This window comes from Manacus candei, unplaced genomic scaffold (assembly GCF_025592945.1).
Source record: "Manacus candei isolate 608988 ecotype Guabito, Panama unplaced genomic scaffold, ASM2559294v1 h1tg000169l, whole genome shotgun sequence".
In the NCBI taxonomy this organism is placed as follows: Eukaryota; Metazoa; Chordata; class Aves; order Passeriformes; family Pipridae; genus Manacus; species Manacus candei.
The window spans coordinates 132,143-146,209 of NW_026138217.1; the positions used below are offsets into that span (position 1 = coordinate 132,143).

At 55.4% G+C, this 14,067-nt stretch overlaps 1 protein-coding gene across 2 annotated transcripts; it reads right to left on the reverse strand.

Moving 5' to 3' along the window:
• Positions 1-2,743: 2,743 nt before the first annotated feature.
• On the reverse strand, positions 2,744-12,357 carry MFAP2 (microfibril associated protein 2). Of its 2 annotated transcripts, XM_051773481.1 has the most exons (10): positions 11,321-11,422; positions 8,476-8,546; positions 5,857-5,943; positions 5,442-5,468; positions 5,272-5,358; positions 4,704-4,745; positions 4,488-4,575; positions 4,313-4,386; positions 3,042-3,199; positions 2,744-3,005 (listed from the first exon to the last, which is right to left on the reverse strand). In XM_051773481.1, exons 2-9 carry the CDS (start codon positions 8,510-8,512, stop codon positions 3,096-3,098), a joined length of 546 nt encoding a protein of 181 aa, XP_051629441.1. In that variant the 5' UTR covers positions 8,513-8,546; positions 11,321-11,422; the 3' UTR covers positions 2,744-3,005; positions 3,042-3,095. The 2 variants fall into 2 exon arrangements, with proteins under 2 accessions (XP_051629441.1, XP_051629440.1); XM_051773480.1 differs by lacking the exons at positions 2,744-3,005; positions 11,321-11,422 and adding an exon at positions 12,219-12,357 and having other exon boundaries at positions 3,035-3,199.
• Positions 12,358-14,067: the final 1,710 nt, after the last annotated feature.

Below are 14,067 nucleotides of genomic sequence, written 5' to 3' on the forward strand. Positions count from 1 at the left end.
GAATCAATGATAAGAAGTAGTAATAAATAGCAAGTGATGATAATAACTGCCTCTATAGATTAGAAGTACACCCTATAGATGGGAGATGCACCCCACAGAGGGGAAGTACGTCCTACAAAGGGGAAATGCACCCTATAGAGGAGAAATGCACCCTGTAGAGGGGAAATACACCTTATACATGGGAGATACACCCTATGGAAGGGAAATATACCCTATAAATGGGAAATACACTCTATAGAGGGGAAATACACCCTATAGAAGGGAAATATACCCTATAAATGGGAAATACACCCTATAGATGAGAAATACACCTTATATGTGGGAAATACACCCTATAGAGGGGAAACACACCCTATAAATGGGAAGTACACCCTATAGAAGGGAAATGCACCCTATAGATGACAGAGGGACTCACTATAAGCTAGACACACACCACCTTCAAGAGATATAAGTCCTATAGGAGATATGAGAGCTACTCACTCTACCAGAGCTGCACCCTACAGATGAGAGATACGAGGGGTGCTGTGTATGGAACACACCCTATAGACAGGAGAGGCACACTGTGTACAGTAACCCTATAGAGACACCCCCTGTGTATGAGGTGCAGGCTACAGGTGAGGGAAACACCCTACAGATGAGAGAAACACCCTACAGATGAGAGAAACCCCCTATAGACAAGACCTGTGGGCTTCAGGGAGAGAGACAACCTGTAGACAAGAGGGAAACCCTGTATATGAGAGACACCCTATATTGCAGAGCTGCACCCTATACACAAGAGAAACGGGCTGGGGACTAAAGCCACACCCTATAGACAAGACATGCACACTGTATAGGAGAGCTGCACCCTATAGAAAAGGAATACAGGCTGGAGAGAAGAGATACACCCTATATATGAGACACACCCTATAGATATGAGCTGTACCCTATGCATGAGAAACACACACTGTAGACAAGAGATGCACCTTATATATGAGACACACACACTATAGACAAGAACTGTGTCATATATGAGAGCTGCACCCTATATAGGGCAGCTACACACCACAGACAAGAGCTGCACCCTATATGGGGCAGCTACACACCACAGACAAGACCTGCACCCTATATAGGGCAGCTACACACCATGTACAAGAGCTGCACCCTATATAGGGCAGCTACACACCACAGATGAGCTGCACCCTATATAGGGCAGCTACACACCATGTACAAGAGCTGCACCCTATACACGGGAGAAACAGGCTGGGGACTAAAGCCACACCCTATAGACAAGGCATGCACACTATATAGGAGAGCTGCACCCTATAGGCAAGAAATACAGGCTGTAGAGAAGACATACACCCTATATATGAGACACACCCTGTAGATAAGAAATACACACTATAGAGGAGAGCTGCACCCTATAGGAAAGGAATACAGGCTGGAGAGAAGAGATACACCCTATATATGAGAGACACCCTATATACAAGAGCTGCACCCCATATATGAGCTCTGCACACTCTACAGAAGAGCTACAACCTATACATATCATATAGGAGAGCTAAACACCCTATAGGGTGTTAATCCTATGTACAAGAGAGCTTAATCCTATATACAAGAGCTGCACCCCATATACGAGCTCTGCACACCCTACAGGAGAGCTACAACCTATACATATCATATAGGAGAGCTGCACACCCTACAGGAGAGCATCCTGTATACGAGAACCCTATAGACAAGAGCTGCACCCTCCACAATTTCCCATAAGAGACCTACAGGAACTCCCCCTTGCCCCAAACCCCTCCAGCCCCCCCCCGTTCCCCTGATGGGAATCACACCTCAAACTTCCCCCTTTCCATAGGGAATCTGAGCCACAAACACCCCAAAACCCTTTTATTGTCCACAACTCCCAGAATTGACCCCAAAATCGTTTATATTGTGCTTTTTCCTATAAGAATCCCTCAAATTAAGACTCCCCCAAATCAGGACCCCCCGAGTTACCCCCTCTGCTCCACATCCCTCCAAACCACCCCAAAATAAACACTTTACACCCCCAAGCCCCCCTTAATTGTCTGTAACTCCCCAAATTTACCCCAAACACACCTGTACTGAACGTTTTCTATAAGACTCCCCCAAATCAAATCCCCCAAAATTAATCCCCTCCCCCCTTGCACCATATCTCCCCAAAATAACCATTTTACACCCCCTGAAACCCTTTAATTGTCCAGAACTCTCAGGATTTACCCTAAAATCGTTTATCCTGTGCTTTTCTCTATAAGAATCCTCCAAATTAAGACCCTCCCAATCACCCCCCCACTGCTCCACATACTCCCAAACCACCCCAAAATAACCATTTTACACCCCCCAAAACTCTTTTATTGTCTATAACCCCCAGGATTTACCCTAAAATTGTTTATCCTGTGCTTTTCTCTATGAGAATCCCCCAAATTAAGACCCCCCAAATCAAACTCCCCTAAATCACCTCCCCACTGCTCCACATACCCCCGAACCACCCCAAAATAACCATTTTACACCCCCAACCCCCCCTTTATTGTCTGTAACTCCCCAAATTTACCCCAAACACGCCTGTACTGAACATTTTCTATAAGACCCCCCCAAACTAAAGCCCCCCCACTGCTCCACATCCCCCCCAGACCCACCCCAAAATCAACCATTTCACGCCCCCCCAACCACCCCGGACCCCCCAACCCCGCCCCTCGCAGCCCTCCCTCCCGCGGGCAGGGCCGGGAATCGCTCAAACCCTTGGGAAACCCCCTGGAAAACCGGGAATCCTCCCCAAAGAACGAGCCGGGAGCCGCGGTCGGTGTGGGATTCTCTCTGTAGAAAACTCGGGGCCGAGCCCCCCCTTTTCCAAAACGACAAAAGAAAGTCATAAAAACAATAAATCCCTCCCCCTCCCCCCCTTTTTTTTTCCATGTTTTTATTTTGGGTTTAATTCTTTCCGCGCACAAAAAAACGGTGGGAAAAGGCTCCTTCCGTGCCTTTCCCGGGTTGTGGAGCCCCGCGGCGGGCCGGGAGCGGGGCCGGGAGCGGGGCCGGGAGCGGGGCCGGGAGCGGGGCCGGGATGGGCGGGATGGGGTCGGGAAGGGGGTCCCGGCTCAGCAGCCCCCGCAGCTGCGGGCGCAGGACGCGCCCACGGCCGCGCAGAGCCCGCTCGTGGCCATCACCCCGCACTTGGAGAACTTGTCCCGGCACAGGTCGGCTGCGGGAGAACACCGGGATCAGCCGGGAACGCCGGGAAAGAGGCGAGGAGAGGCGAGGAACCCGCCCTCCCGGTGGGGATGGGAACGGCAGGAGGATGGGGGGGGGCAGCCCCCCAAAATAGGGGCCCACGCTCAGGGATGGGCAGAGAGTGGCAACGGCTCGTCCCGGGGGAGGGGATCCATCCCCATCCCCATCCCCATCCCAATCTCCATCCCAATCCCCAGCCCCAGCCCCAGCCCCATCCCCATCCCCATCCCCATCCCCATCCCCATCCCAATCCCCATCCCAATCCCCATCCCCAGCCCCAGCCCCATCCCCATCCCAATCCCCATCCCAATCCCCATCCCAATCCCCAGCCCCAGCCCCAGCCCCAGCCCCATCCCCATCCCCAGCCCCAGCCCCATCCCAATCCCCATCCCAATCCCCAGCCCCAGCCCAATCCCCATCCCCATCCCAAGATCCACAGTTTATCCCATGGGGGAGGGGGATCCATCCCCATCCCAAAATCCACAGCTCATCCCATGGATGAGGAGAATCCATGCCCATGCCCATGCCCATCCTCATTCCAAAATCCACAACTCATCTCGTGGGAGAGTGGGATCCATTCCCATTCCCATTCCCATCCCCATCCACATTCCCATTCCCATCCCCAAATCCACAGCTCATCCCCTGGGGGGAGGATCCATCCCCATCCCCATCCCCATCCCCATCCCATCCCCAAATCCACAACTCATCTCGTGGGAGAGTGGGATCCATTCCCATTCCCATTCCCATCCCCATCCACATTCCCATTCCCATCCCCAAATCCACAGCTCATCCCCTGGGGGGAGGATCCATCCCCATCCCCATCCCCATCCCCATTCCCATCCCCAAATCCACAGCTCATCTCGTGGGAGAGGGGGATCCATTCCCATTCCCATCCCCTGGGGGAGAGGATCCATCCCCATCCCTGCTCCCAAAACCCCCAGCAGAGCCTGGCCCATTCCGCGGGAGTCACTGGAGCAGCTCGGTTTGGCCGGGGGGATTTTTCCCGATAATTCCTGGGGAATTATTCCCTTTGGATATAATTCCCTTTGGATTCCGACCCCTCCCCACCCTTCGGACCCCTCACCTCGCAGCAGCTCCTCGTGGGCGCACACGGTGCGGACACAAATCTCCTTGTTGATGACATAAACCCTGCGGAGGCTGGATCGGGAACGGGAGAAAAGCCATAAAAGGGGGGGGTCGGGAAAAGCAGGGGGGATTCCCAAGTTTTTTGGGAGGCTCGGGAAGGGTTTCCCGCTCACCTGTAGAAGCAGATCTCGTTCAGGCACTGCTTGCACGGCTTGTGCACCGAGTAGAGCCGCGTGCAGGGATACTGCTCCTCCCGGCAGTCTGCGGGAAAACGCGCTGGGAATTCCCGCAGAGGGGCCCGAACGCCTCCCCCCTCCCCCCCCGGATCGGCACATCCCGGCTCCAGAGGGATCAAAGGCGGGATGAGCCCCCCCGGGATCGACACTCACCCAGCGGTCCCGGCTCCGTGGGCTCGGTCTCGGGGGCGGCGGCTGAGGGGGGAAAGGAGGGGGAAGTTTAGGGATGGGGGAAAAGGATCTCCCCGCCCTTTCCCTGGAGTTTAGGGCTGGAGCAAAAGGATCTCCCTGTCCTTTCCCTGGAGTTTATGGCTGGAATGTCCCACTGTGGGCATCCGGGGGGAGCAGAACTGGGATGAGGGAGCAGAGGGGTGGGAGACCCCTCAGCCCTGGGACTGAGGGGCCAGGGGGGTTGTCACCCACCTTGGGGAGCTGTCACCCACCCTGGAGGGTCTGTCACCCATCCTGGACGGCTGTCACCCACCTTGGGGGGTTGTCACCCACCTGGGGGGGTTGTCACCCACCTGGGGGGGTTATCACACTCCACAGGGGGTTGTCACCCACATGAGGAGACTGTCACCCACCCGAAGGGGTTGTCACCCCCCTGGAGGGTTTGTCACCCACCTTGGGGACTGTCACCCACCTCAGGGTCTGTCACCCACCTTGGGGGGTTGTCACCCATCTTGGGGGCTGTCACCTACCTGGAGAGGTTGTCACCCACCTGGGGTCGGGGCCGGCACAGTTTCCTGCTGGGATTGCTGCTGGGATTGGTACCGGAACTGCTCCTCGGGGGCACGGGGGGTGACATCTGCAGGGACAGATGCAGAGTGGGGGCATCCCCCAAAATTCCTGCCCCATCCCACCCCCCCGGCACCCCCGGGGGTCACTCACCGTGGTAGTCGTAGTAATCCTGGATTTCTGGGGAACAAAAGGAAACCAGAGGCTGAGGGGGGGTTTTAGGGAGTAAACTCAGCCCAGCCAGGCCGGGGCTGGGCAAGGAGCTCCCGAAAATTTGGGTGGGAGCGATGGGAAAACACCTCTGGACATCCCAGGGATGAACTGGGAGCATCCAGCAGGTGGGGTTTGGAGGTTAATGAAGGTTTAATGGATAATTGATGAAGGTTTAATAAATAATTGGCAGCACGAGGGAGGGGAGAGGAGGGGGAGGAGAGGGGAGAGTGTCATGTGTTGGGAATTCAAGGGGCAGGAGAAAAGGGATGGAACAGAGGGTGCTGGAGGGAAAAGAGGGGTCAGAGTGGTGGAAATGAAGGGGAAAAGAAGCATTCCCAGTTGTGGGAGCTCTCACCTGCCTGCTGGTCGTACTGGGAATACTGGACGGGCTCGGGGTAGGTGATGCCCTCAAAGCGGCCGTACTGGCCCTGCACCAGCAGCACTGCGGGACACGGGGGGGTCACCGGGGCACGGGCACCCCAGCCAGGGACTGGGGGTCCCAAAATCCCCAAATCCCATCCCTCTGCCCTCTGTGTCCCCGGGAAGAGGAGGGAGAGGGAAGGGGCTGCTCCTGGAGGAGGGAGCAGCACCAGCCTGGGGTTCCCCAGCATTGTCCAGCTGGGGCTGATCCCATGGATCCGCAATCCCGGAGAAGGGTCCGGCACCCAGGGACCCCAGGGATGGTCCCAACAGGGATGGCACCCCCTGCATCCCGCTGGGAGCTCCCCCTGCCATGGATCCAGGGGGAAAACAGGGATCAAAATCCAGCCTGGATGAGTTGAAGGGATCAGAATGTTTGGAGGGGGGATCAGATCATTCCCATCCCCATCCCCATTCCCATGGATTGCAGGGATCCATCCCTGGACACAGGGATCATTCCCATCCCCTTGGATGACAGGGATCCATTCATGGACACAGGGATTGGACCCATCTGTGGACACAGGGATCTTTGCCATCCCTGTGGATTGCAGGGACCCCTCCCCTGGACACAGGGATCATCCCCATCCCTATGGATGGCAGGGATCTATCCCTGGACACAGGGATCAGACCCATCCATGGACACAGGGATCATCCCCATCCTATGGATGGCAGGGATCCATCCCTGGACACAGGGATCATTCCCAGCCTGGTACCAGGAGCATCCCTGAGCTGGGAATGATGGGATTTCTCTCCCCTTCCCCCCCTTCCCTTGCCCTGGAATGTTTTCCATGTGTCCCTGGCCGTTGTTTCCCCCGAAGTTTTCCAGGCTCCAGGCTCTGACCCTCCCTCCCTGTTTCCATCCCGCCCTTCCCAGCCCTCCCAGGGGGAGGATTTTATCCTGGATTTTATCCCAGCCCTGAAGTGCCAATTTTGTGCCACCTTCATGTCCCCAGAGCAGGAGATGCCAGACCCCTCATGCCCCCAAATCTGAGCCATTCCCAGCCTAAATATCGGGAATTTTGGGTTGATTTCAGGGAATAACGGGGACAAGCCCTGCCTGTCCCACTGGGGGTGGTGACACCTCCCTCCAATGGTGCTTTGGGACCAAAAACTTCACCCTTTGCAGCCTAAAAAATGGATTTTTGGAGGCTCCAAAGGAGGCTTTGGTCCCCAAAACGGGACTCTGGGAGCTAAAAATGAGGCTTTGGGCCAAAAAACCGAGCATTTGGCTCCAGAAATAAAGATTTGGCCTCTAAATCTGCAGCTTTTGGACCTTCCAAACCAAGACTTTGGGCCTCCAAGTGGTGCTTTTGGGCCTCAAAAAGGGGGTTTAAGGCTTAAAACCGAAGGTTTGTACCCTAAAAACGAGGTTTTCAACCACAGAATCAAAGCTTTGGACTCCAGAAATGAGCATTTGGGACCTAAAAATAAGGGGTTTAGCCCTAAAACTGGAGTTTAGACCCTAAAAATGAGGCTTTGGGATATGAAAGAAGGGGTATAGACCCTAAAAGTGGGGGGTTGACCCTAATAATGAGGTTTTCAATTACAAAATCAAAGCTTTGAACTCCAAAAATGGGGATTTGGGACCTAAAAATGAGGCTTTGAGACCTAAATATAAGGGGTTTAGCTCTAAAAGTGGAGTTTAGACCCAAAAATTAAGCTTTGGGACCTAAAAATAAGGGGTTTAGATCTAAAAGTGAGGTTTAGACCCTAAAAATGAGGGTTTAGACCCTAAAAACAAGGTTTTCAGTAAGACAATCAAAGCTTTCGGCTTCAAAAATGAGGATTTGAGACCTAAAACTGAGGCTTTGGGACCTAAAAAAATGAGGGGTTTAGCTCTAAAAGAGGGATTTAGATCCTAAAAATGGGGGGTTAGACCCTGAAAACAAGGTTTTCAACAAGAGAGTCAAACTTTGGACTCCAAAAATGAAGATTTGGGGTGTAAAAATGAGGGTTTGGGACCTAGAAATAAGTGTTTTAGCTCTAAAAGTGGAGTTCAGACCCCAAAAATGAGGATGTGGGACCTAAAAAGAAAGGGGTTATCTCTGAAACTGGGGTTTAGACCCTAAAAATGAGGGTTTAGACCCTAAAAACAAGGTTTTCAATGAGAGAATCAAGGCTTTGGACTCCAAAAATGAGGATTCGGGATCTAAAAATAAGGTTTTTAGCTCTAAGAGTGGGGTTTAGATTCTAAAAATGAGACTTTGGGACCTAAAACAAAGGGGTTTAGTTCTAAAAGCAGGATTTAGACCCTAAAAATGAGGGTTTAGACCCTAAAAACAAGGTTTTCAACAAGAGAATCAAAGCTTTTGGCTTAAAAAATGAGGATTTGGGACCTAAAACTGAGGCTTTGGGATCTAAAAAAATGAGGGGTTTAGCTCTAAAAGAGGGATTTAGATCCTAAAAATGAGGGTTTAGACCCTAAAAATGAAGGTTTGGCCCCTCTAAGATATGTCTGAGTTCAGAAATGAGGGGCTGGATGGTAAAAATGGAGCTGTGGAGCTGGAAAACAGGATTGGGATAATTCAAGTGGCCCTGGGGAGGGGCCTCTCACCTGGCAGGCACAGCACGAAGAGCCCCGTCCCTCTCATCCTGCTGGAATGACGGAGGAGCAGCCGGAGGAGTCTGGGAAGAGAGGGAATGCCGAGGGATCGGGGGAGGGGGCCCAGGGACCCCCCCCGTTCCCAGCCCCCACACACGGAGATGCCCCCGGGAATGGGCTCCAAAAAAAAACCCCTCCCCAAACCCCCCGAAATTGAGAAACTTTCCCCAAAAAAGGCAGGTGGGGCTTTCCCCCCCTCCCCCCCCCCTCAATTCCCGGGGGATTCACGAGGACCAAGCCCTGGAATACCCGGAGGCAGGACGGGGATGGGAAAGGCCGGGATGGGGGAGGAGAGGGTTGGACCTCCCGGGGACAACAGAGCCCGGAGGGAGCTTTGGGGCTCCTCTACCGGGATTTCCAACCCAATTCCTTGGGAAAGGGCTCGTTCTGGGGGTTCCCTGCTGGGAAATGCAGCCCCTCGATCCAAAGGGATGCAGAGAATTGAGGGGGAAAATAGGGATTTTAGGGAAAATAGGGATTTGAAGGAAAATCCCGTGCAGGGGCTGGGGTTTGGCAGCCGTGGGTGCTCCTGCTTCCCTGGAGTTTTCCAAGTCTGCTTTTCCTGGCAGGAAGATGGGGCAAGGCTGGGATGAGCTGGGATGGCAGGAATGCCAGCAGCCCTGCCCCTCATCCCGAGCCAGAGCCAGGGGGAAAACTGAAGGGAAAAGAGAAACTCTCCCCAAAAACATCCCAGATCCTGGTGGGAATGAGGCTCCAGCCCTGGCACATTGGGAAGGTGGGAATGGAGGCACCATCAGCTTCCAGGGATCCCATCCTGACCATCACCAGTGGGGCACATTCCAGGGATCCCATCCTGACCATCAGTGGAGTGTGGGACCTTCCAGGGATCCCATCCCAACCATCATGAGGGTGGCACATTCCAGGGATCCCATCCTGACCATCCCCAGGCTGGCACATTCCAGGGATCCCATCCTGACCATCCCCAGGCTGGCACATTCCAGGGATCCCATCCTGACCATCCCCAGGCTGGCACATTCCAGAGACCACGTCTTGCACCATCCCAACAATTCTCTCCCACAAACCCTTCCTTCCCCGTGTCCTCACTGTCACCACAGTCCAGCACCTTCCAGGGACACCAAACCCGGATCCTGCCCCAAACCCAGAGCTGTCTCCCAAAAAACCCTCCTGGTCACCAAGTCCTCACCAGCACCACGGGACCACATCCTGCCCCCCCACCGAGGCCCAGCAGCTCCCAGGGATCATGTCCTGCCCCAAACCCGGAGCTGTCTCCCAAAAAACCTTCCTGCCACTGTGTCCTCACCGTCACCAAAGCTCCTCCCAGTGACCACGTCCTGTCCTGCACCAGAGCTGCATGTTCTGGTCACCACGTCCCCAAGGTCACCAAAGGCACCTTCAGGGACCAGGTCCTGCCCCAAAACCAGAGACATCTCCCAAAAACCCCTCTGGTCACCACGGCCTCAAGAGCAACCAAGAGCAGCACCTTCGGGGGTCCCATCCTGCCCCATCCCCAAAGTGCAGCACCTCTCAGGGATCCATCCTGCCCCAGACCTGGAGTGTTGCCCCTCCTGGTCCCCGTGTCCCCAGGGCCACCAGAGCCCTTGCAGGGCCTGTATTGTCCCTGTGACCAAGGCCCAGCACCTCGTGGCCACCACGTCCTGCCCCTACCCCATCCCCAGCTCACCCTCCCAGCCCCACATCCCCTCCAGGATCCTCAAGGCCCCGGAGGTGTTGCCAAGTGACTCCAGACCCTTCCCAGCTTTGGGACACTCCCGGGGTCGTTCCCCACCTCAGCCGGGCCGAGGTGGCCCAGCCCAGCCCTGAGGGTGCCAAGGGCAGCACCCCCGGCCCCCCGGCCCCACCCCAGGGTGCCCTCGGTGGCACTCAGGGCCCTGCGTGTCCCCACTGCTTCCCACGGCCCGGGAAGGCCCAGACATGGATTTAGCCAGGGCTAAATGTGTCCCGGGATAACGGGGATTGTGGGCGGATGAGCGGGATCAGCGCGGCTCCGGAGGCTCTGCCGGGCGCTGGGGCTGCTGGCAGAGCTTGGCTGTGGGACAGGGGCTGGGGCCTGGCCAGGGGGGACCCAGAGGGGCTGGAGGTGCCCATCCTGGCCTTGGCTGCTTCTCCAGGTGTCAGAATTCCATGGGATTCCAGCACCGACATCCTGTGGCTCCAAAACACCCCGATCCAGTGTCTATATCCCACCAGGAGAACCTGGGGCAAGGCTGCTGGGTGTTTGGATGGACAGATGGATGATGGATGGATGATGGATGGAGGGATTCCCATCCATCTGGGATTTCCTCCAGAGCCATCACACACCATCCTCCCACCGTTCCAAGGACCCGGCCCCACAGCTCGGGAGCGACCCCCGTTTTTCCACCCCAAATCCCCCCCAGTCCAGAGCCTGTATCCCGCCAGGAGAGCCTGGGGCAAAGCTGCTGGGTGCTTGGATGGATGGATGGATGGATGGATGAATTTCCACTTCTGGAGTCATCCCACTCTGTCCTCCCCCCATTCCCAAGGACCCGGCCCCACAGCTCGGGAGCGACCTCCCCTTACCCCCCAGACCAGCCTGCAGAGCTTCTCCCGAGCTCCAGCTCCTGGGATTCCCCCCAGACACGGAGCTCTTGGCCCGAGCTCGGCCCCTTTGGCCGCGGGACGGGGACAGACGGGTCACGTCTCCCCCGACGGCGATTCCAAGGTCTGCTCCCGCTGGAGCCCCCGGAGTGGCACCGGCACCGCCGGGACACCCCAAAGCCACCAAGGAGGGCATGGAGCCACCTCCACCCTCCTCCTCCTCCTCCTCCTTCCCCACCTTTGCCTTTTCCAGGATGGGACCCGAGATTCCCTCTTTCCCAACACTCCGTGCAGGGGTCCGGCGGCTCCAACCGCGCCAGATGTTTTTGCAACTCCACATCTGGGAACAATCAACCCCAGAGAAAGAACAGCACAGTCCCTTTCATTCTGCTAAACCCCACCTTCCCCCCTCCCCCAGCTGCTTTTCTTTTTTTTTCCCCATTTTCTTTTCTTTTCTTTTTTTTTTTTTTCCTCCCTAGCTCTCCAGTTGCCAGAGAGTGGGAGAACAAAGGGAATATAAAAGGATTCCCATTTTTTTTGGCCCTCGCCCAAAGGTACAAAACTCGGTGCCCCCATCCCTGTTTTCACACCTCACTTTTTCCTCGGGGTCCCGTCCCCCCAAATCCACAGAAACAATCAAAGAGCCTTTTTTAGAGTCTCTTTCCAGGGTGGAAAAAAAACCCACCACGGCTTCCTTCAGGTTTAGGCTGAAGGTTTTCAGCTTTAGGATATTTTTAGACTTTCTGGAAGTGGTTAAAAAATCTCCTCCAACGACTGTCAGGCCTCTGAAATTGGTCCCCCCCCCGCGGCTGCCGTTCCTTCAGCACCCCAAAAATCGAGTGGGGTTTGGTTTTCTGGGATTAAAGAGTTCAAAGCAGCTTTTCCGAGCTGCCCCAACTCATGGAGGTTCTAAGGTGATTTTGGAAAGCCCCAGGAACGGGGGTTTAGCCCCCTTTGCTGCTGGGGGGGGGGTCCCCAGAATTCCTGGGAATGGGGGAGTCTCTCCCGCCTGGTCCTTACCAGTTGGTGACGGCTCTGCCCTTTCCCACCGCCTCGGTCTCTTCTCTCTGCTTTCCAAAAACTCTGGAAATGAGAGTTAAAAAAACCCACAAAAAACCCAAAAAAAAACCTCCTACCTCCAACATGGGGGATCCGCTGGGTCCTAAAGCCACACCTGGGCCGGCCCCTTCCTGCTCCCGCTGCTGCCTGGGAGGGGAAAAACCGGGATAATAATTCCAAATAATAACCAGTGAGAGCTTCTCCATGCGAAGGGCATCGGGGCAGTTGGGGTTTTGCTGTTTCTTGTTTTTTTTTTTTCCCGGTTGGATGAATTTTAAACCCATTTAAGAGCAAGGAGGGAGAAGGATTCCGTGCAGCACCGGCACGGATCGGGCTGGGATTCGTGCTGCTGGAGGGACAGATCCAAGGATCAGGGCAGGGAATCGTTGGATCATCTCGTCAGCTTTTGGGAAAAGTCAAATACACCCCAAAATTTGGGCTGCTGGGCCCCCGTCCCCCCTCCTGATCCACTGACATCAGCGCTCCACCTTCCCCGGGGCAGAGGATGCTGCGATCCCGGGGGATTTAAAGCTTTATCCCAGGATGGAGGGGGGGAAAAGGCAAAATTCCCCTTTTCCCACCCAGGCTGAGGACGTGCAGCCCTGGTGGGGGGGGGGAGACAGCACTGCTGCCCGTGGGGCCCCCTTTTCCCTGGATTGCTGGTGGATTTCCAGAGGACACGGAATACCGGCTGCGTCCCGGCAGGGCTTGGGATGATCCCCAAAACCCCCGAGCCTGGAGGTGACACAGAGCCCGGAGCTGCGGGATGAAAACCTGCGGATTTTAGGAGTAAAACCAACAGGGAGCAAACAGAGGGTGCTGGGATGGAGGGAAAACAACTCTGGAGATGGGAATGGGGATGAGGAGCCGCGATTTTCATCCACGGGACGGGATTCCACCCGGCTCACACGGGGTCGTGCAGCCAGGAGAGGGGCGGACTGCTCCCAAAACCAGGAACATGTGGATTTGCAGAGCAGGATAAGCAGTAGACAGGGTTTAAAAGAGCTCCCATCTCCTCCCGAGCCTGGTTTTCCAGGCTGAAGGATGGATAAAACCATCAAATGACTCCAAACACAGCTGCTCCAGGCCCCCAAATCCAGCATTATCCTCATCCCAGTCCTGGTAAACTTTATCCAAGGGCAGGAGCTGCCTGTTAATAATTAAATGGACTTTACAACCCCCCTGGGGCCGGGAACACCCTCAGAATCCAGCCAAGCCAAACACCCCGAGAGGAGTGTGGAAATTCCAGGGGGAAAAGGAGTCCTGGGTGCCTTTGCTTTGCAAACCGCCAACAACAGGCAGAATTCTCCGAGATTTGTGTGTGGGGAGGTTTTTTTTAGGCTCGGGAAAGTCTGGTTTAATAACTCCAGCCTTGGCTGGGATTTCAGGAAACCTCTTACCTCTGCTTGTGCCTCATTTCCTGACCTAATCCCCAGCTCCCGGAGGGCAGAGAGGCCGCCGGCGCTCGGAGGGGGAGAGACTTTCCATGGAGACAAGTTCCCGCAAGAACCAGCCTCTGATCCGAGAGCCAGGCTCGCAGGCAGCTGGAAAAGCCTGGGAGGGGGATGCAGGCAGCACATCCCCCTCCCTGGGGATCAGCTCTTCCCACCTCGGGATGCGGCGGCTCCGTCCACCGGCTTTTCCTTGGCTGCAGGAGCGAGGTCTGACAGTCCCGGCCAGGCCACCTGGGTTTTTCCAGCAATGGTTATTATTTTCTAGGAAATTCCAGCTGGAAAGAGGCTACTTAGCTCAGTTTGGGCTGCTGGAATCCCAGCGGTGTCATCCCTGGCTCCGCTCCCTGCTTTCGAGCATCGGAGTGTCTTCCAGCCGGGCCGGGGAATGAGGTGACCCCAAAACCTCTGCCCTGCTCCCATATTCCATGGAAACTGCCCTGTGCCACGGATGCCATCCTGCATCCATCCCCAG